Source organism: Tachypleus tridentatus, chromosome 6, assembly GCF_004210375.1.
Source record: "Tachypleus tridentatus isolate NWPU-2018 chromosome 6, ASM421037v1, whole genome shotgun sequence".
NCBI lineage: Eukaryota > Metazoa > Arthropoda > Merostomata > Xiphosura > Limulidae > Tachypleus > Tachypleus tridentatus.
The window spans coordinates 48,728,699-48,750,630 of NC_134830.1; the positions used below are offsets into that span (position 1 = coordinate 48,728,699).

The 21,932-nt window shown below is 34.2% G+C and overlaps 1 protein-coding gene across 1 annotated transcript in view; it reads right to left on the reverse strand.

The window, feature by feature from the left end:
- The window catches only part of LOC143252437 (NAD-dependent protein deacetylase sirtuin-1-like), a 49,018-nt gene extending 40,750 nt beyond the window's left edge, over positions 1 to 8,268 (reverse strand). Inside the window, exons 1-3 of the mRNA XM_076504538.1 lie at positions 8,078 to 8,268; positions 3,365 to 3,502; positions 72 to 242 (exon numbers count right to left, since the gene is read on the reverse strand). Of these exons, the coding sequence (XP_076360653.1) occupies positions 72 to 242; positions 3,365 to 3,502; positions 8,078 to 8,234 (466 nt within the window). The 5' untranslated portion in view covers positions 8,235 to 8,268. The remainder of the gene's footprint in view (positions 1 to 71; positions 243 to 3,364; positions 3,503 to 8,077) is intronic.
- Positions 8,269 to 21,932: the final 13,664 nt, after the last annotated feature.

The window sequence follows — 21,932 nt, forward strand, 5'->3', positions numbered from 1 at the left end:
GAACTTTCTCATCATTTTTATTCCAAACATTCTCAATGTACATAAATACTTTCTCTCAGGAACACACTTACCTGAAGTTGGTTTCCACCCCTGGCTACTGAGGTCTGACGTATCGGAGATGTCTGATAAGTTACTAACTGTAGAAGAAATTTCATCCTCATCATCTTCATGACATTTAACCCTCTCCTCCAGTTCTGAAGGATGCTCGTAATGCACACTGGTGTCAGCTTGTAAGGAAGATGCTATGAAACCATACTTAATTTAAGTTTTGAACATCATTCTAGAATGCAAACAATAAAAAAGTGTGCAATAAGTCAGTAGTGTTGAAATTCTAACAAGCCATAATGTTAACAAATTAACCATTGGCAGGCTAAAGTGTGAGGAGCAAAGGACTGAAAGGGTAGCAAGTGAAGTGTGTGGGCACTAGGCAATAGAAATATTAAACCCCACTCACCTACAATCAGCTTTCATGCCCATCTCAAAAAAGTTTCTGCATACATGATGAGTATTTAATTTCAATATTTATTAACCCCCAATTTTTTATTATGTCTGAAGAAATGAAGGTATTTTGAAACCAACTTTAAATATAGTGTTTGCCAAACAGACAGTTGGTAAGATGATGTATTGTTCATAGTTGTTTTTATATGGGAGAAAGTACAAAGTATGACTTGTTACAAGGACTACCTCATCAGTAGATTAATGGTGGGAGATGATAGTTTATTTACATTTACTAGTGCAATGTTCACATAACACATTTCCAGTATTTTATAAAGGTCAGAATTGTGCTATTAGATATACAGCACTGTACAAAAGTGTTAAAATAAAGTTAGGACTTAGATTATTTTTAAAGAACAATGGAAGGTATATTACAAGAGAAACATCCAAATTTTAATTGTATTCATAACAAGTACAAGAGAAACTCACTGGAAGTGCTTGAGTTCAGCAAACTCAATGTCTTCTGTTAATGTCTTCTGTGCACTGCTTTTACTTTAATAACTGTGGACAGTCTTTTAGGTATTGTTGTAACATATTTGATAAAAGCATCCTTTAAGATGTTACATTAACTGCCTCTAATACATTAAAATAAAGTTTATTTGAAAGTAACTTTTGATGTGTCAAGTTTTTGCTCTATCAAATTCCAGATCTACTCATTTGGGTTGAAATCTGGTGTCTGTGGGGAGTCATTGTATCATTTGAATTAACTCCAGCAGTTTCTTTCTTAGTTAAGTAACTTCTGCATAGGTTATGATTAGTGTTCAGTCATTATCTTCCTAGCAATAGAATCCTTTACCAATAATACACAAACCACTGGGTATAGCATGACAGTACTTGTACTTATGTACTGATGGTACTTGTACTGGCCTAATACTGCATCTATTTGGCAAATATCTTCTATCATCTCAACAGAAAAACACTCCCAAACCATCATACTGCATTCCCTATGCTTCATGTTAGGTGCTATGCATTGAGATAAGCATTTTTTGCCTCTCTTCCACTGAATGTACAGTCTACATTTTGAACCAAATATTTCATAATTGGACTCATTTATCCATGACACTAATTTTCAATCATCAACAGTCCATTTTTTAAGCAAATTTTAGTCTCTTGATAACATTAAGAGATTGAAGTTAAGTTTTTTTAATTGATACATGACCAATTGTTCCATTCTTGTCAAGTCTGCTTGATACTGTATATTTGGACACTGTTCTATTATTAATTATTACATAGTCTTTTATCTCATGCTTGAGATCATTAGAAGTCTTCCTTCTGTCCTGAAGGCTACATAAACAAAGATATTTATCATCACTATCATTAAGTTTAGGTGTTCTGCCTCTTTCTTTCCTATTTTCAGACTTACCTGTCTCAGTTTTGTTTCTGTTTTGTTTTTGAATTTCGCATAAAGCTACTCGAGGGCTATCTGTGCTAGCCGTCCCTAATTTAGCAGTGTAAGACTAGAGGGAAGACAGCTAGTCATCACCACCAACTCTTGGGCTACTCTTTTACCAACGAATAGTGGGATTGACTGTCACATTATAATGCCCCCACAGCTGAAAGGGCAAGCATGTTTGGTGCGACTGGGATGCGAACCCGCGACCCTCAGATTATGAGTCGCATGCCTTAACACGCTTGGCCACCTGTCTCAGTCTCATGATCTAGGGTGTAATTGATGGCGTTTGGAAAGCATTTCAAATCTGCAGTAATTTATCAGAGAATCCAACCTACATTATGTAAAACTTTTATGCAAACACTTTGCTCTACTGACAGTTTTTTTAGTTTTGGCATTACTACAACACTTGATATATAGTTATCCAGATTTATTTACAGAGTACTATTAAACTGATTTATTTTAGCATATACTTGTACAATATGCTAGCTTCTTTCTATATAGTTAAGACACTACATGAAGTACCATGACAGTTATTTCAGACCCTAACTTTGATTAGTTTGTTTATTCAAGCAGAACTTTTATGAGATGCCTTTTGTACAAGTATATGGGTTGGTTTCTTTTAAATTTTGCACAAAGCTACATGAGAGCTATCTGCATAAGTATATGGGAATTCTAAAGAATAAGTATTATCACCCTGGCTCATTCAGTTGTTTACAGGAACTGGTGAAGCATTACCATAGTGTTGAAATTTACATTCTTTAATGATATGGAAGAATTAGGTCCACAAAATGTAAAGAATGACAATATTATCTTAACAGTTTTGCACAGTACTGTACAACTGTGCATTAATTCCACTGTTTTAATCCACAAAATTCAGTGCTAAATATATCAAATTTTGATAAATAAATTTCGTGAACTCATAAGATGACACTTAGTAACAACTAAATAAACATAAATTAGAGCCTAAGTGTACAGTATAATCTAATTATGTAATTACAGTTTTATACTGGAATGTTATCAAGTTCACCTGTATTTTTTAAAAGTTATGTTATTTATTGCCAAATCTGAAGTATATGACATACATTTCTTAGTTACAGTGACATTTAGACCAATTATGTCTTAAGTTCTTTAGAGTAATATTGTAGTACTTATAGCTTGGTATTATAATACATGATAGTCACAAACATTTGATATCACAGAATGTACTAGGAAGATATTTTAATTTCTTTGACTGTTTGTGAATATTTAAAATGGGATTTTCTGACTAAAGAGATTGTATTTTATGACAATATACCTATACCTATTTAAAATTATAAAATAATTATATAATAAACTTGTCTATATTCTACAAAAATTGTATAACACAATAAGAAATGTGAAATTCAAGGGAGGAAAAAAAAGTTAAATTTTATCCAAAACGTTCTTATAGCATTAGACAAACCACAAATTTTAGTTAAACATCACAAATAAAATTACCATTGAAATGAGCTAGGTTCTCCTCATTTAAGACATGTTCTTGGTCTTCAGCAGAGGTGGGAGTGGCAAGGTCATGAAAACCTGAGTCATTCCCATACAAAACCACTTGGATGTCTTTGGAACTTCCTACATTGTGAGCTATATTTAAAAATGAAATAATAAAGACATTACTCAGAATTGGAACTATGATGAATTATAATTATTTAGGATGGCCCCTTTGACATTCCTCGCACAGTAGTTATCTAAACTAGTAGCTGGAATGTACATATTTTATGACTTAAGTTTGTAATCGAGGAGTATTTGACAGTCATGCTGACTAAACTTAGATAATGGGTATTGCACATAGCCTACTTTCCTTGGCAAGAAATATGCAGGAAGATTTGTATAAAAAAGAGACAAGTTGGTTTTTCACATATTGTACATATTACAAAGGTTCCAAAATTTCAATAAGACCCTTGGCTAGAATTTTCTTGCTTCAACAGTTAGGGTAAGCCTGTTAACTCTAATAGGTTAGCCCTACTGTCAAAGGTCAAAGGGCACATCACTACTTTCTGTCAACTCACATGCAACATTTCACGGAACTACTATTTTAAACTTGTACGTCAATTGGTTTGGTACGAAATTATATATTATAATTAAAGTTTTAGTTTTATACACTATTTAGTTTCTTAATTTGAAACTACGTATTATAAAACACAATAATTCTTTGTGTGTCATGTGGTATACTGACTGTAGCACTGATTCAAATTAGATGTTTGTAATGTCAAAATACAAAGTCTATAGTTTTTTACGAATTAGGAACTCAAATTACCAATATCAACAAGCTAGAATGTAAAATAAGAATGCCCTATTTGTTTCTATTTTCTGAGATATTAATATATTTAATGAATCAACCAAGGTGGCCCCACCTACCTCTTCAATTTTTGAAAATATATGCATATGTACACTTATGTTGCCCAATGTGTGTATAATCAACTAAAAGCTCAGCATGTCCCCCTAGTGGCTTTTTCAGCCTCTGTGAAGTATAAGGGTTGCAAAAGCATTCTTTTTATGCTAGATTTTAAGAAGTAAGACACCAATTAACTCGAAATTTCATATTTTCTGTATTTTCAAATACATCCAAGTTTCTCAGCTTAACAGATTATAGTGGAATTTGTGGTATTGGTATAGTAATTTAAAATTTTTGGTTATTCCAAAATGTATATATATATATAACAACTTTAAAAATTATTTCAATTCATAACCTCCAAATGCAAAATTTGATATGACTTAGCAATCTATGCTAAGCAGGAAATGTGTACAAAGTTTATAACTAGAAAATATAGTTGTTTGCTTCACTTCCTTATTTACTGTTCTGTTTTACTTAAAACAAGTTTAACAACTTGTTTGTAAATAGCAATAATCTACAGGGTGGCCCATAAGTCCCTACCCATCCATATGTTATTATGTTATATCCAATTATGCATGCATTATAAATTTGTTTCTTTTGTTTCAGAGAAATATGGCCGATGTCAGCCAATTTACACTTGAAGAGTGTATTGTGACAAGTACGTGGGTACATGAGCGCAGCGATAATGAGGGACAGCTCACAGATACACAGGATACATAAGATATATGGATGGGTAGGGACTTACGGACCACTCTATATATACATGTACAGTTTATAATAATTGACATGTGACTGTATTTTACCAAATACTAGTCCACTAAAACACAACCAAGACAAGACACTTTGTAATGGCTAGTTTCGTATTCCAGGATAGGTGACAAGAGGGCTCATGTGCCACATCATTGTAATTTCTGCAATGTTGGCCAGACACAATTGGAAGGTCCTTATTATAAATATTTATAATGTATACTGTTATCAGATTTAAACTTTATAGACTAAACAGTCATGTTTTCATGTCAAATTTGTAGTCATTCTATAACAAAAAATGCATGATTTAAATTTGTTTCCTAACTTTTTATGGTGGTTACAAGGTCAGTCAAATTGACCAAACCCATACAGAGATTTGAAAGTGAAAATAAGAAATAAAATATAAAGTTTTTTTGAAAATATCACCTGGATGTAATAAAGATTTTGTATAGGAAACCTGAAAATATTCTAATACATGAAAGTATTATTAATCTTAAAATCAAAATTACTTTACACATTGGATAGTCAACAGTCAGAAAGAAAAATGTTATTTGAAAAATCATAAAACTAAATTTTAAAAAATCTGATATTTTGGGTATGAAAACCTCATATATACATATAAAACGAGGTGAAGAAACAGATACTAATATAAAAGATATATCATAAAAACTATAACAGGCATAAAATGGTTAAGAGGTTGTTCCTTTGGATCAAATCCATGATGAGAAAGTTAATTAGGATAAACCACTTCAATAATAATATTTCATTCCTGTTGTATATTATAACCATAATTTTTTAAAAGCCAAAACAAAACATATTAAAATTAAACAATTAAACAAAATACTCTGCATTTTTAAAAAAGATCTTAGGATACAAGCTACAATGTGGGATTATAACGCGTCATAGGTTTTGGAGGTTACTGTGAAAGTAGGGCCCACACTGCGGTAGGGATACACTGTCTATCAGTCTTAACCTTTAATTTGGTAGTCTCACATAAGAAATAGACACAATTAGACTAGAAATTAGGAGAGCAAGATGTGGGTGCTCAAACCCAAAACATCTATATCACCCCTCACTGCCTGCAGACAGTTGTGGGAAGGTGACTGCTCTCCCAAGTTAAAATTAGAATAAGATAAAAATAAAAAGATAAAAATAAGGAAATAAGGTACTACCATTTGGAGGTAAGTGAGATGAAACTTGCTTCTTGGTGTTAACATTCCTATTCCCAATATGGGAGAGGCACTAATTGACACAACATTGAACCATATCAGTATACTAAGTTTACTGTGACTGTCATGCTTTTATATGCGGTTCAAGGTATACATCCGCATAAAGTAGTGCAAGTTCTTAAACAACCTTATTTATAACTGAAAATAATTATTAGTAATTTTTAGTAAAATTTCTCCAATTTTTCTTTCTTTGTACTTATTTAGTACATTTTTGTATTTATTACAGAATAGTTTAATAATTTTATATAAAATGTCTTTATTAAATTCATTAACTATTAATTTTTGTATCAATATTTCAATATTATTAATAATTGTAAATTATGCACATAACAACAGCATTTATCATTATGGGAAACTAGTAAGGTCACAGAGAGTAACAACTGTATATGATACAACTGAGTATGATATCCCTGTATATCATGAGATACGCTTCCTCTAATTAGGGATGTAATAGATACAAGTACATTTAATTTTATTACACAGATTATACTGTTGAATAATCAGAACATGAAGACCAGCCCATTAACAAATTTAATCTTTCAGACTCACAATATGGAAACCTTCTGCATATTTCTTTTAGGTTTTTTTTTTTTTACAATATCAAAACCAGTAAAAAGTTAATTTCTGTGGTTATACTTACAAATTCTTCAACAATGAGTTAGTTAAACTATAGAGAACACTAAAACTAATCCTAAAGGTACAACTTTGTGGCCTAATCTTCCAGCAAGTGTAAAGATATGTCAAACAAAAGGCTCGATAGTTATTAGAAATGATTTCTAGCAGCAGCGACAGTCCAAAGTTAGCACCCACCTGTTATTATATTTACAATTTTTCTTTCAAAGAATAATTTATTAATGATTTGCAATACGTCAAATTATCCTGATAACCGGAATTGAATTATAGAATGTATGGAATTTTTAGAACTATACCAAATTAAAAATATCAAAAGAAAAATTTATATATCTTCTTAACTTTGTTTTTCAGTCACATCAGACACAAAAAACAAGGACTAAATAACCCTTCAAGTTCAAATCTGTTCTTTCACATCCACCTTTTATAAAATGTAAAAACTTCAACTCTTGTAAAACAGTTACTTTCTGGAAGATCATTCATCACCCTTCTTTTCTCAAGAGAAAGAAAATTAAGACATTTTAGCTCATTCTCATATAACAGTTCTTTTATCTTCAGAATCATTATATTCTTAATAGTGCACTTTTGAGCCCTTTCTACTAATTCAATATCCTTTTTTTAGCCAAGACCAAAAGTTTACAAAGTTTTCCATATGAGGCTAAACTAGTGCTCTGTACAGTAATTAATGTTTATATATACACGATTAAAATTCTATTTGCCCTTCTACTATCAAAACAGCGCTACTTTAATGGTATGGCTGATTCATAACTATGTCGAGTTAATTTTCTAGAAATGACCAACAGTTTAAATTCTAAAATATCAGAAGTTAGTCATCAGGGGCCTTTCTATGACCATGATGTCAATTTGAATTGAAAAGAAAGTTTTCTAATTTAATTAATAACTACAATGCACTTAATAATATATATATATATACATATTAACACACACAGCTACAACAATCTTGAAGTATTAAAAATTTTATGGCACTTACGTCAGTGTACTTCGTTTCAAACGAAAGAAAACCAAAACATATTGTGACGTCTTACGACCCCCCCCCCTCTCCCACCACCAAAGGTACATGAGCGACACTACACTTCAAAAATTTGAAACTAGTTTGTTTGTTTGTTTTTATAACCTGGCAAGACGCCAAAGACCCGCCGCCATTACAGGAAGCGTAATGTTAGGATTCTATCATCATCTGACATATTAAAATCTTACCGCTAGTAGACGCTAGGCCCACTGTAGATGTTGTTTGCTCATACGAAAGTAAACTGCGCTCTTCTACATCACAACTGGTAGTAATATTTTTTCCATCCCCCAATCTAGGTTTTTTGTGAGCTGGAAAATCAAATAGATTAGTACAACCATCATCCATTTTCGAATATAATGAAGTGAAATAACACTGTGCGCAAGTGTTTTGCGCGGCTGACGTCAGCCATTCAGTATGGTGCGTCATGGATTGACGCGCGAGTTTTATTTCACAGTTGCTAAAAGATTAAGTCATGGTTTTAGTTTAGCATTGAAACTGTGAAAGAATATAAATTGTTTACTAAAATTAAGTGAAAAACCTTGAATTGTATGAATGAAATATATATAATAACCGTTATAAATAATCTAAGATATGAAATGAAGGGAACTCATGGGTCTGCATCAACAGCGAAAAAAGAAAATGAAACCAGCAGATAAGAGCATAATCAAAAACAAAACAATGTTCCACATTGTGCCATTGGTCATAGCAATACACTTTTTTTGTATTTCGCTCAAAGCTACAAGAGACCTACCTGCGCTAACCTTCCCTAATTTAGCAGTGTGAGACTAGAGGGAAAGCAGTTAGTTATCGACACCCACCGCCAATTCTTGGGCTACTCTTTTACCAACGAATATTGGGATTGATCGTCACGTTATAGCACACCCATGGCTGAAAGCCGAAACGTTGGGTTTGTAAATAAACATATATCTGTAGTTTTTGTCGTCTTCATAATGTGACTTCATAAATTACTAGTTATGTCTTTATTCTGATTATTTTCGAAAAAAAGAGAGTAGGCTTTCATATTAGACGAGAAGTTCGAACAAATTTAATTAATTTATTTATTTTTGTAAAGTGAAATATTACTTTTTCAACGTTAAAAATGTAATTTTCATTAATGCTTATGATTTTTGTAAGTACAATTACAAATTTAAATGCCTTTTTATATACTTTGATTTCTGTAGTACTTGAAACTTCGAATATCGCAAAGAAACGTACAAATATATTGAGAAGTAAAGCCTAGGGTTTTTGTTTTTTTACAATTATATGTAATTGAAGAAACTTTTCATGTCCTGAGATAACCTTTCATTAATAATAATTATACATAATTGTCGTCCACAGGACGGGTTCTCGAGCTGGTTAAACAGTTTAGTGTATAAAATATTATATTAAGCCTTTTTTCAACGCGAATTGTACAGTCTGGTTTCTCCGCTGACTCTGTGGTAGAATTTATGATATATTCTTTCATTGTTTGCCAGTTGCATATTGTAGTAACACTGTTTATTCGTTGATGGATTTTAAAAAGTATCATGAGAAAACAGTGCAAAATTCGTGTAACCTGCAACAAACCTTATTTCTTCTTTTTACATTTCTATTTGTACGCTGATGTACCCACCGCGTACACCACCCACCGCCAACTCGTGGGTTACTCTTTTACCAACAAATAGTGGGATTGACTGTAACATTATAACGCCCCCACGGCTGGGAGGGCAAACATGTTTGGCGCAACGCGGGCGCGGACCCGCGACCCTCGGATTACGAGTCGCACGCCTTACGCGCTTGGCCATGCCAGGCCCCGGATTAGAGTAAATTATGTTATGTGTTTCGTTAGTAATATTTTGAGGCATGCGTATGTTCGATTCGATTTTGCTACTCATCAGTATTTTTACCAACCTGCCCTCAAACTGAAATTATTTTAGGCAAAATTAGAAAAAAAAAATCTATGAGACTTTGGGCATGGTAAAATACTCACTCGAAAGGATTTGACCTCCTGAGCTCAAAATTGTAATTAGATCTCAAAGTTGTCAAGAGATGACGGAGCTACAAACTAACCCCGACATGGCTTAATAGTTAGGGCGTTTTACTTGCAATTTGAGGGTCGCGAGTTCGAATCCCCGTCATACCAAACATACTCGCCCTTTCAGCCATGGAAACGTTATAAAGTTTCGACCAATCCCACTTTTCGTTAGTAAAAGAGAAGTCCAAGAGTTAGCGGTGGATGGTGATGACTAGTTGCCTATCTTCTAGTTCTACACTGCTAAATTATGGAGGGCTACTGCACATAGTCCTCGTGTAGCTTTGCGCGAAATTAAACAAACAAAGCTACTAACTAAAATTTAAAAAAAAAATTCAAGGTCGTTCTGCAGGCCGCCATGCCGCGGCTAAAAATATTTTAGCATTTATTACACCTTCAGTTAACAAATGTTTTTCAGTTTTCGTTACTACACTGAGATTTTATACTTAGAGTTATAAATTATTTAAATCAAATAATGAGACTAGCTGTCACTCTTATAACGTCCACAAGATGAAAGTATAGAACGTGTTTAATTCGAAATGTTAGCCTGAAATGTTAAGTACCATATCGTGCCTGGCCTATTCGTATTTAATTTTTATTAACAGCATTGCGGTGCAAAGAAGCCGTTATTTGTGTGTGTGTTTTTAATAGCAAAGCCACATCGGGCTATCTGTTAAGCCCACCGAGAGAAATCGAACCCGTGATTTTAGCGTTGCAAATCCGTAGACTTACCATTGTACTAGCGGGAGGCTTATCTGTTGGAGCTGTTCGTTATGATACATGAAAATTAAATCAAAATATTATTTTTCAGTTTTAAGATAACGTGTAAAGTAATAAAACAATATAATTAATACTGGAATAAAGTTTTTAATTTTTATTGTTTGGTTTAATGAATAGTTTAATGTTTTTTAATAATTTTCATTAAGTGATTGGAAGCATATTAGGATGTAGCATGAAACAACTTTAGTTTTAAAAAATATTCTGTGATGGCATAATATTACTTGTGTGTGTGTGGTTAGTTTCATTTGATGTAAGTATTGTTTGTGAATTTGTCTAAACTAACTATATATGAAAATAAATAAATCATGTCAGCCTTTGTAGTGTAGTTTCATCAGGTAAGTTTCTCTCATGCAAAAAAATAAGTTTGTTATTTTCAAAAATTTGACGACGTAAATATTTGGATGTTGTAAACATGTGTTTACAGAAGTATAAATCTGTCTTTAGAAAGATTAAAATGGGCATTCATGTGGTAAATTATTCAATATTTTAACATTTAACTATTCAGTTTTTAGGATACATAATTCGGGAAGTGGGCCTGAATTAAAAATACAAAATTTAATTTTGGTGACAATTTGGTTGTTATTCATGAGTTCTGTTTTAAATTCGTAAAGTGCAGGTTTGCCTTGTTTTGAATTTCGCACAAAACTACACGAGGGCTATCTGCGCAAGCCGTCACTACTTTAGAAGCGTAAAACTACAGGGAAGGCGGCTAGTCATCATCACCCACCGCGAACTCTTGGGCTACTCTTTTACCAACGAATATTGGGATTGACCGTCACGTTATAACACCCCCATGGCTGAAAGGGCGGGTATGTTTGGTGTGAAGTGGATTCGAACCCGCAACCCTCAGATTACGAGTCTAGTGCCTTAACTACCTGACTATGCCGGGCCTAAAAGTGTAGGCGTTTCAGCGTTAAGGGTGGGGTGTAAATGCTAAAATTCTTGGTTTCATTCCTGTAGTAGGCACGGAGCGAATAGCTTATTGTAGACTTTGTGATTAACAACAAGTAAACTGTTGTAAGTTATATTTTTTTATATCCACTCTAGATATTTATTTATCGGAGAGAGCTCATTACGATTATGATGCAATATCTTGCTTGTTTGAAGAATAAAGGATTCCATATAATTTCGACATCTTACACAGTCAGTGGGAACAACAGTGCAATATAAGAATAAGTAATGAATAAAATAATCACTAAGTTATTTAAGTGCCAATCAGGCAGTAAGGATTAGTGAGTTTGGGATTAAAATACTGCAGATAAATTTATTTGCCAGTTGGGTGTTCATTTCATAATCAGTGATGTCAAGAAACCCACTTGTTGAGAAATTTATATGCAAAAACGGCTCGTTTAGGTTGAGAAAATATTTTACATAGAAGAGCGAACAACGTTTCGACCTTCTTCGGTCATCGTCAGGTTCACAAAGGTCGAAACGTTGTTCGCTCTTCTATGTAAAAATTTTCTCAACCCAAACGAGCCGTTTTTGCATATAAATGGGTGTTCATTTGTCTTTGAAAGCTCTAATTGTTGTTTTTAAAGTCAGGCCTACTATTAAACGTAGCCTGTGACAAGTTCTATTCACTTATAGAGGAATTTAAATAATTTATCATCATTACCTGGACTGGACTTATTACTATTTTTACCAAATAATTCATAAGAACACGCCAAACTATTGAATACGTTATAACAGGATAAACATGTCGTGGGTAAGTTAATGAACCAAAATAAACTTCAATCAATTTTTGTTATCCACGCTGGTTCTCCATTTTCGTAATTCTGGAAACATTTTACGCCTCCAAATTGTTATAATGACAGGTATCATTTTGTTGTTTTTGTTTAAAATCATCTCACAACTGGATGTAAAATGAAACGTTTAAATATTATTATCCCAAGGGAAATTTCGAGCATGCGTAATTTTGAGGTGATGATTAAAATTACGTCTCACTGAAAGCCCAGAAATAACATTATTTTTATAAGCACGTTCACTAGTTAATATTAACTAGGTTATTCTAGACGTTATTATTATTATGAAACAGTTAGGACTAATAAGGTTTAGAGAAAGGAACTGAAAGTTATTCCAGTAAAATAGTGACCATGAAAACCAAACCTGCTGTGATTTCTTCTTTAATTTACTTTTTTAAACTTCGAATTCTTGTAAACACACTGTTATCTGAATCATTTGAGGAAGTGTTGGCAAATTGATTGGTACTAATGTACCAAACCAAATGAGTACCAAACATGCTAGCCTTTTCATCCGTGGGAGTGTTATAACGTAACAGTCAATCCCACTATTCATTGGTAAAAAAGCAGCTTAAAAGTTGGCGGTGGGTGGTGATGATTAGCCTGCCTTCCCTCTAGTCTTACACTGCTAAATTAGGGACGGCTATTGCAGATAGCCCTTGTTTAGCTTTGAGCGAAATTCAATAAACAAACACTTATAAACGAGTATATTCTTTAAAACATTAATTATATTTGTCAGACTTGATTAATTTAATGTTTATTTTTATTTTATTTATCATTATTTTAAACACGATACAAACTTTCACACAATATAATTAAGGAAGTGTATTTAATTCAATGAATGAGATGAATATCACACTAGCAGGGGTGGCTATTACTCGATAATGTGTGAATGTAACAATGACTATACAAAGTACAATAGAAGAGAAAGTTACTTTAGGTGCCTCAGTTTATTTATCCACTAGCGAAAGTACCCGGAAGTTATTAGTTTGAGAGATTGTATTTTCAACCAATTTTGGCTTGTTTGTTTTGAATATCGCGCAGTTAGTTATTTGTCTTGCTTGTTTGCTGATGAATATGTCAAGAAAAGGTACACTGTTTTGTTTCTTTATTTCCATAGTGAAGTGGATTCTTTTGTCTATGGATTGTTTCTTTTTTGTTTTTGTTTTTTTTTTTAAATTTTGCACAAAGCTACTCGAGGGCTATCTGCGCTAGCCGTCCCTAATTTAGCAGTGTAAGACTAGAGGGAAGGCAGCTAGTCATTACCACCCACAGCCAACTCTTGGGGTACTCTTTTACCAACGAATAGTGGGATTGACCGTCACATTATAAAGCCCCCACGGCTGAAAAGGCGAGCATGTTTGGTGCGACGGGGATTCGAACCCGCAACCCTCGGATTACGAGTCGAACACCTTAACACGCTTGGCCATGCCGGGCTAAGACATTGTGTGTGTGTATGCTTTCTTATAGGTAAGCCACATCGGGCAATCTGCTGAGTCTTCCGAGGGGAATCAAACCCCTGATTTTAGCGTTGTAAATCCGTAGACTTACTGCTGTACCAGCAGGGGACTCCAATTTTGGCATAAAAGTATAACCTATATACTTTTGTTGCTATGCGACATTATATAAAAGGCATTTTCTGAATGCATTGTTACCATATACTTTCTACATATTCGAAGTTGTTATATAAGGAATTTGTTCTTTTTTATGTGTTTTGTTTGTATAGTTTGACTCATTGTAAAGAGCGCATGCGCATGGATAAATAATATCCAGGAGCAAATCACCAGAGTCCACTCAGTATGAGTGCCAAATTTCAGATTTTTTTGTACCTTTGCCTTGGAGCTGTGATGGCCACACACACAGAGGTAAGCAGGCGGGTGATATCTATTTGTAATATAATGAACCACTTCTTTTCTATGTGGTTTTTCGTTAGCTTGCCTCACAAAAAAGATGCACACGCACGTGAATAAGTAATAATACACAGGTGCACATCCTCAGGGTCCACTTAGTATGTGTTTAAAATTTCAGGTTTCTAGATTCTTTCTTCTTTGAACTACGTCTGTCAAACAGACAAGGAACGCCATTTTCTTATTATAGAATATCAGTTTGACTTGACTCATTGGTCATGTAAGTTTCATAGGTGTAAAAACATCGGTAGCAAATATTGTGCCAAACAAGGTCTATCTATTGTTTCAACTGAAAAACTCTGAAATATACTCCAAATAAGTAATTAATTATACTTTGTCAGCCACGTAAATACAACGCATTTGATAACACTACCTCTTTAATTTCTTATATTTTGAAAAATACTGAATAATTATAGAATCCCTAAATTTGTACCTGATCCTCATGCCCACGACGGTATTTGCCTTACATATATTCAGTTGCAAACTTCTCCTAAAAAGATTTTTGATGTTTGTTAGTAACTCTATTTTTATTTGTTTCAATAATCGTGCAGCCAGCTTTATTTTTTTAATTGGTGAAAAGGTTCAGTTACAAACACACAGGAACTGCACAGACAAAACGAAAGAGCTAAGAGACACAAATTCTGTTTGCCTCACGCTGTAAGATATCAACTCTTTGGAGATTTCTTCATTACATGTGTTCAACCTCTGTACCAAGAGGCCAATAGCAAGGCCTTAGTCAATGGTTTTTCGACCTCGTTATTTTATGTTCTTCATGGAATGTGACAGGGTTGTCTATTGCCCTCTTTCTTGTATGCTCTCATAATTGAGTGTCTATTGTAATTTGTAACTCATTCTTCACACATGAAAGACATTTCACTATTTGGCAGCAACAGTCTCAGCATTTAAACCCATCAGCTATGCAGATGTTGTCAGTTCTTCCAATTTGTACTTCTCTAAGCAGTTTGTGTGGGGCTACGAAGCTGAATTGGTCTCATGTCTGACTCTTCCACTTCCCTGCCCCTTGGGTTGTTTTAGCATCCCTTTTGCCCCCTCAGTGGCACAGCGGTGTGTCTGCAGAGTCATACTGCTAGAAATCGGGTTTTGATATCCATGGTGGGCACAACAAAGATAGCCCTTTATGTAGCTTTATGCTTAATTTTAAACAAACAAACAAAAGCTTCCCTTCTATTTTCAACAAGTGCCTTGCTTCTCACAATGCACTTGCTCAAAGAAGTTTGCTACAGATGGTACATCTTTGTTTCTTCTTCAGTTCCCATTATTTGGGTTTGGAGTCAAGTACTTTGGATTGTCTCACTCCCTTTTTACATCTGCTTATTTTGACCCCTTTCCTGGCATGCTACTGTCACTGAGGCACTTCGTTCTGTCACTCAGTCAGTTCCTAACTTCAATGCCCAAGCTACCTCTGTGTCATCACTTTTCCAATTTCTTTCTCCATTCTCCAAGGGTTGTCCAGAAGGCTCTCCACATACCCTGCATAAAGATGTAATGGCAGATCATCTCCACGCATTTTGTTCTTACTCTCCATGATTTGTGCTGGGATATTGTCCAAATGTTTGACCAGATCATGAGCTCCATATACTCAGACAGATGTTCAAGCCAGAGGCAAGCTCCATTTGTTGCACATGTGTTAAGTTGTTCTTCTCTTGTTTATCAGGTGTCCTCTGTTTGGTAGTGACTGGATTGCGTTTTCCATTTGCATCATATCATTCACAAGTACTGATTAATCATGTTCTCATGCTTGTGCTTCCATCTGCGCCCTTTTCTTTTCTTATTGTGTTGTCTTGTCCAAGCACGTGCTGTCATTAACATGGAATTGCTATGTTTACGAGCACTTCTTGGACTTGTTCTTTAATATCTTGTGTTACGTTTGGTATCAATTTTCTCTTCTTGTTGAAGCTGATTACCTTTGTCTCCTTCCTTTTCAGTTTGATGTACTGTGGTGTCCATACTATTCGCCTTTATTCAAGATCATCTGGGGTTCCATTTATCTTCCATTTTAATTTCTATATTTTCCCATCTTATTTTTACAATGTTTTTGTTTACTGAAATGTGTCACTTGCTGTGTATTTACTGAATGTTTGACATTGTTATTTAACATGATTCCTACTATTAATAATGAAAGTTCTTTTTGTTGTTGTTCTGTAGTCAGTTCATCTGTTTTATTTTTATATGCACAATTGCTTTTTGATATTATTATTGTAAGCATATTTTTGTTATTGTGGGGTATTATTTATAACTTTCTTACTTTTTGTCCTGTTGTAAATAAAATTTGAAAATTGGTATCAAACTTCATTGCCTAGGATCATTATTATGTCCTCCCTATTAATTGTTCTTTCATGTAGTAATCAATTGTATGCACATACAGTAATCCGGAGTGAAGTTGGAAAGCGTGGGTTTTTCGATATGTCCCTTTAACGTCTTTTCAGTGCTCCCGGGTACTTGTACCATCCAAGAGGAAGCATTACATCTTCAGTGGTCCCCCCGTTATTCTAAAAATATAATTAAAGCATTCCTTTCAGTCAATAGAAGCACGAAAAACAGTAAGATATATTTGGTTAAAATCTGTATTTCGAAAATTTCTTTATATGCCAATAAAATACGCATCTTTCATTTCCTTCATAAACACTTCTATTATTATGTCCTAATTATAATGCACTAAGTGGATTTATTTTTCCAAAACCATTATTATTATGCACATTTCTTCTGTAAGCTGGTAATATAATACACAAATATCAAATAAAGTCCCTGTGAATTTTCAGTCCAATTGAATGTGATTCCAATTTGGTTATTAATTAAAGTACAATATTAAATCAAATTTTGTTAAGTACATATATTAGAAGGTAGACAATGTACTGCATTATAACAGGTGCAACTACAGAGGAATCAAAAAAGGAAAAGAGGGGTGAGTTTGGGACAGCTAGGGATGGGCAACTTCCTCACTCCAGTTTAATATTTTGTTTTCTTTTAAATTCAATGCATTATTTCTTATTGATTCAATATAGTATTGACCATCACATATAGTGCTCCCATAGTGGGACTGGATTCTTACTCGTGGTCAACAGGTTGCAAGTCGAGTGTACTAATTACTAGTCCATGTCAGGCACCATATGTATTTTAAACTTGTATTTATTTATTAATGACGTGTTTTCCTAGACCTTGCAACTAAGTTAAATTACATAAGAGCGACAGCTGACGGCATAATTTCATGCACATATCAAACTTGTGTCTCAAAGTATGTATGCAACTAAATTCCACACTTTTCACAATGTTAAAATATAACAAATCTTTCACGTACGCCAGTTCTTCTCAGCTTTTATCAATACCATTTCCTCCTGTAACTTTTTTCACAACATTTCTTTCACCCCAGTTCGGTAAAAGACAAAAAGGTATGAGAACTGATACTATTCCGTTATCAATAAATTTAACGCGAAAACTTTTGACAGCAAACTACAGCGTAACTGAAATAAAATTCAAAAGTTATCCATGTTTTTATCACCTCGATATTGTGTGTTTTCTATTATTAGTTAAGTATCAAACAAGAGATTGTAAGACATTCGAAAGAAACAGTCATAACTAACATTAAAAGTAAAAATGATAAACATAATATTAAAGATTCTTCGGGTGAGAAGAAACGAATATTTTAAAACACGTGAAGACAGGAAGGTTGAATTTAAGTAGAAATAGTGTAAGCAGAAGAAATGTGAGGAGAATCAAATGTTTTCCTATCACTATCTATTATACACACCTAGTTTATTTAACTTTCTCGAAGAAGCTTTGTCACAGCAGGGTGTTATGATAATAAACCAGGGTGTAATTGATTATACTCTTTCACTCTGTTCTCGTTAACACCTGGGTGAATCATTCACCCAATTCAGATCCCCTGAATTATACACGACAAAAACTCTGGTTACGTTGAGGCTTGGTCCAGCATGGCCAGATGGGTGAAGGCGTTCGACTTGTAATCTGAGGATCGCGGATTCGAATCCCGATTGCACCAAACAGGTTCACTCTTTCAACCGTGGGGGCGTTATAATGTGATGGTTAATGCCACTATTCGTTGGTAAAAGAGTAGCCCAAGAGTCGGCGTTGGGTGGTGATGACTACTGCTTTTCCTCTAGTCTTACACTGCAAAATTAGGGCCGGCTAGCGCAAATAGCCCTAGTGTATCTTTACGCGAAATTCAAAAACCAAAAAACAAATTGAGACTTAATTAATAAAACCCAGATAAATCGTATAACTAGTCTTAATTGTTTGTTTGTTTGTTTTGGAATTTCGCACAAAGCTACTCGAGAGCTATCTGTGCTAGCCGTTCCTAATTTAGCAGTGTAAGACTAGAGGGAAGGCAGCTAGTCATCACTACCCACCGCCAACTCTTGGGCTACTCTTTTACCAACGAATAGTGGGATTGACCGTAACATTATACACCCCCACGGCTAGGAGGGCGAGCATGTTTTCGTCACTCACTGGAACCCGAGACCCTCGATTAATAAAACGCACGCCTAATCGCTTGGCCATAAGGCTAGTCTTAATTATTAATTGAAAAGACTTGTTTAAGTTTTTTTAAAAAAATCGAATGTCTCATTCTCTCAATTATTTTAATCAATTATATTATGTGTTTCTAATTTTAGGGTGTCAAACCCACATCTTTGTTGGTGCTCTGACCTACATAGCTTAGTGTTTTTATCGTTGTACTTAATGATGTCTGTTTGTATGGAGAATAGTTATAAAGTAAATTACGTTGAAGAAAATATTCGAGTGAAAGAGATATGTATCAACAAAGTACTTTGTATTTGTCGTCGTTGTTAAGAGCAAAGCTATACGTGGTTTGTCTTCGTTGTGCCCACCGCGGGTATCGAAACCCGATTATTAAGGCTATAAGCTTTCAAACAGGAGCACAAAGAAAATACCACTAAAATTTAGGATTTGAAAATTGTTTGTACACCACGTGGAAATACATTTTCAGGAATAATCTACTGGTTGAAATTTTGATTGATTTGTTATTGGAATTACTTCTAATTCGTAAACAACAAATATAATAAAATACCACTAGATGGCACTACTTGCATACTGAATAACAGACATCTTGTTTGTTTTGGAATTTAGGAGCTAGCCATCCCTAATTTAGCAGTGTAAGACAAGAGGGAAGGCAGCTAGTCATCACTACCCACCGCCAACTCTTGGGCTACTCTTTTACCAACGAATAGTGGGATTGACCGTAACATTATACACCCCCACGGACCGTCACATTATACACCCCCACGGCTGGGAGGGCGAGTATGTTTAGCGCGACGCGGGCGCGAACCCGCGACTCTCGGACTACGAGTCGCACGCCTTACGCGCTTGGCCATGCCAGGCCGTAACAGACATCTAAAAGTGAACTAAATACTTAAGACAAACTTACGGTTCACCTGCATATACTTTGTAAACAGAAATAAAATTCCTCATTACGTATGATGCCAATCATGAGTGATATTACTTGATACTCATATATTTCTATGTTATCTGCACTAGGTTTCAATTTCCTTTAGTCATCTTAAATAACATTTCTGATGTTTAATCGCATTAACAAATATACTTACACGATGAAAACTGCATGATAACCAGAAGATATGTTTGTTTACTCTCAACACAAAGTTACACAACAGGCTATGTGTGCTGTACTCTCTATATAATCCTCCAGACTTACGGCTGTGCGACTGGGGGACCTAAAGACATAATCTTACTCATTGTTGCAAGGAATTTTTCCTATTGGGTTTTTAAATAAATTAATTAAATGTATCCAAAAGAAAAGAAAAATATTACGGGCACAAAAAAATATAATAAAAATAAACTGATAGTTAATGTTTTTCATAATATTATATTGTTAAAAATACCCAGTGTACGAAATATAATATATTTAACAATATAATATTACAAAAAAACAAACATTAACTATTAGTTTATTGTTATTCTGTTGGTAGAATTTAATACGAACGAAACTGGTACTCATTTGGTTTCGAAATATAATATTTTTGGACTTATAAATTTGAAAAGAAACTGAAGCATGGTGTGTTTTTGGAGAAATAAAAGTAATTAAACTATAATGAAGTTGTCAAAGTGTTAACTTATTCTAAGTATTTAGCAGTTAAAAGCAATTTTCTCCGAGAAATTACGACTTCAACGAGGTACATTTTACGTGTCACTCGATCATGTAACCTGAAGCTCAGTGAGGCTCGTTTAACGTCGTTAAACCTACTCGTGACAAAATGGCTTCATTTATTAAATAATCCCACGAGTTCTAATAGACTCGCTTTTACTAAGATAATTTCGATATTCTCTGATTCTCTGACAGGAACTTATATATTTTCATTTCTGCTTTCATAACATTCTGGAGTAGATTTTAGTTGAAGAAAAGTCTTGGTGTTGTCACTATTTATATCGGTTAATCCCTACATTAACAATAGGAAATACTGAGAGAATTACTATCCATAAATACAAAGAAAAAAAATATAGCAATTTATATAAAAAATACATTACAACGATATATATTTTATTAAATGCCCACTTCTCCGCTTCTTACTTAATCTTAATTTTGGTTTATGTCGTGAAATTCATTGACTAACTAACTACATAACCATATTTAAGACTCTACACGAATCAAACCCGTGAGGAAGTCTTCTCTACGTTACCATGACGACAGATTGAAGCTGATTCCGGTTGTTAAACCCGGAGTTTCTTTTTTAGTGAAAAAAAAAATCTGCTTAGTTGTTTTTCTTTTTACTAGGTTGGTGACTTGGGGGATCTGATTCTGCTCTGATATGGGGAGAATATCTGAAGTTTCATCTTCTGTCACATATTCTCATCGCGACATAAAGAAAATACAGTAACAAAGTAACTACTTTGGATCTGGAACGCTCCCCATTTGAAATTATCCAAGGTAAATCATTCATTCTCTCCTTTTCACCTGACAAGACCAAGGCTTGAAGGTTTAGCAAAATTCATCCTTCTGGACTTTTCTCCCCAGTTTCTGTAGTATCTTCTTGATATCAAGATGTCCACTAGTTCTGTCTGGAGTTTCATGATCACACCAAGATGCCTTTCTCTACATCCTCCAACTACCTGTATTGTGTAATGCCACACACGTCTCTGTGACGTAGATATACAGGAATTGTTTTAATCTCAGTCAAAACAGTTTATCACTTTACTTGTTATCTACTTGGTCTGGTAGTTTAGCTCTTAATCTCAGCATTGTGGTTGTAAGTCTAGTGTATTGTTACTACATTGTACCTGGACAACAGTAGTCAGAGAAGAGTGGCCCAATAAATGGCGGTGGATGATGTTCCCTCTTCCCTATTAATTCGTGTAGTATTAATGTTTCTACCAACATTTAACCCAGTTTCAGATTATTTTCTTGGCTTCTTATTGCTGAAAATTTTCTGGCGTTTGGAGTTGAGAAATAAATCAACAAATTATGGCCTTGTTCATGTTGAATGTGTGATAAACAATTTCAACAATGACTCATGCCCTTGTTCAGGTTAGATGTCTCATAAAGATTCTTAACCGCAATTGATGGTCTTGTTCAGGTTGGATGTATAATGGAGAACCT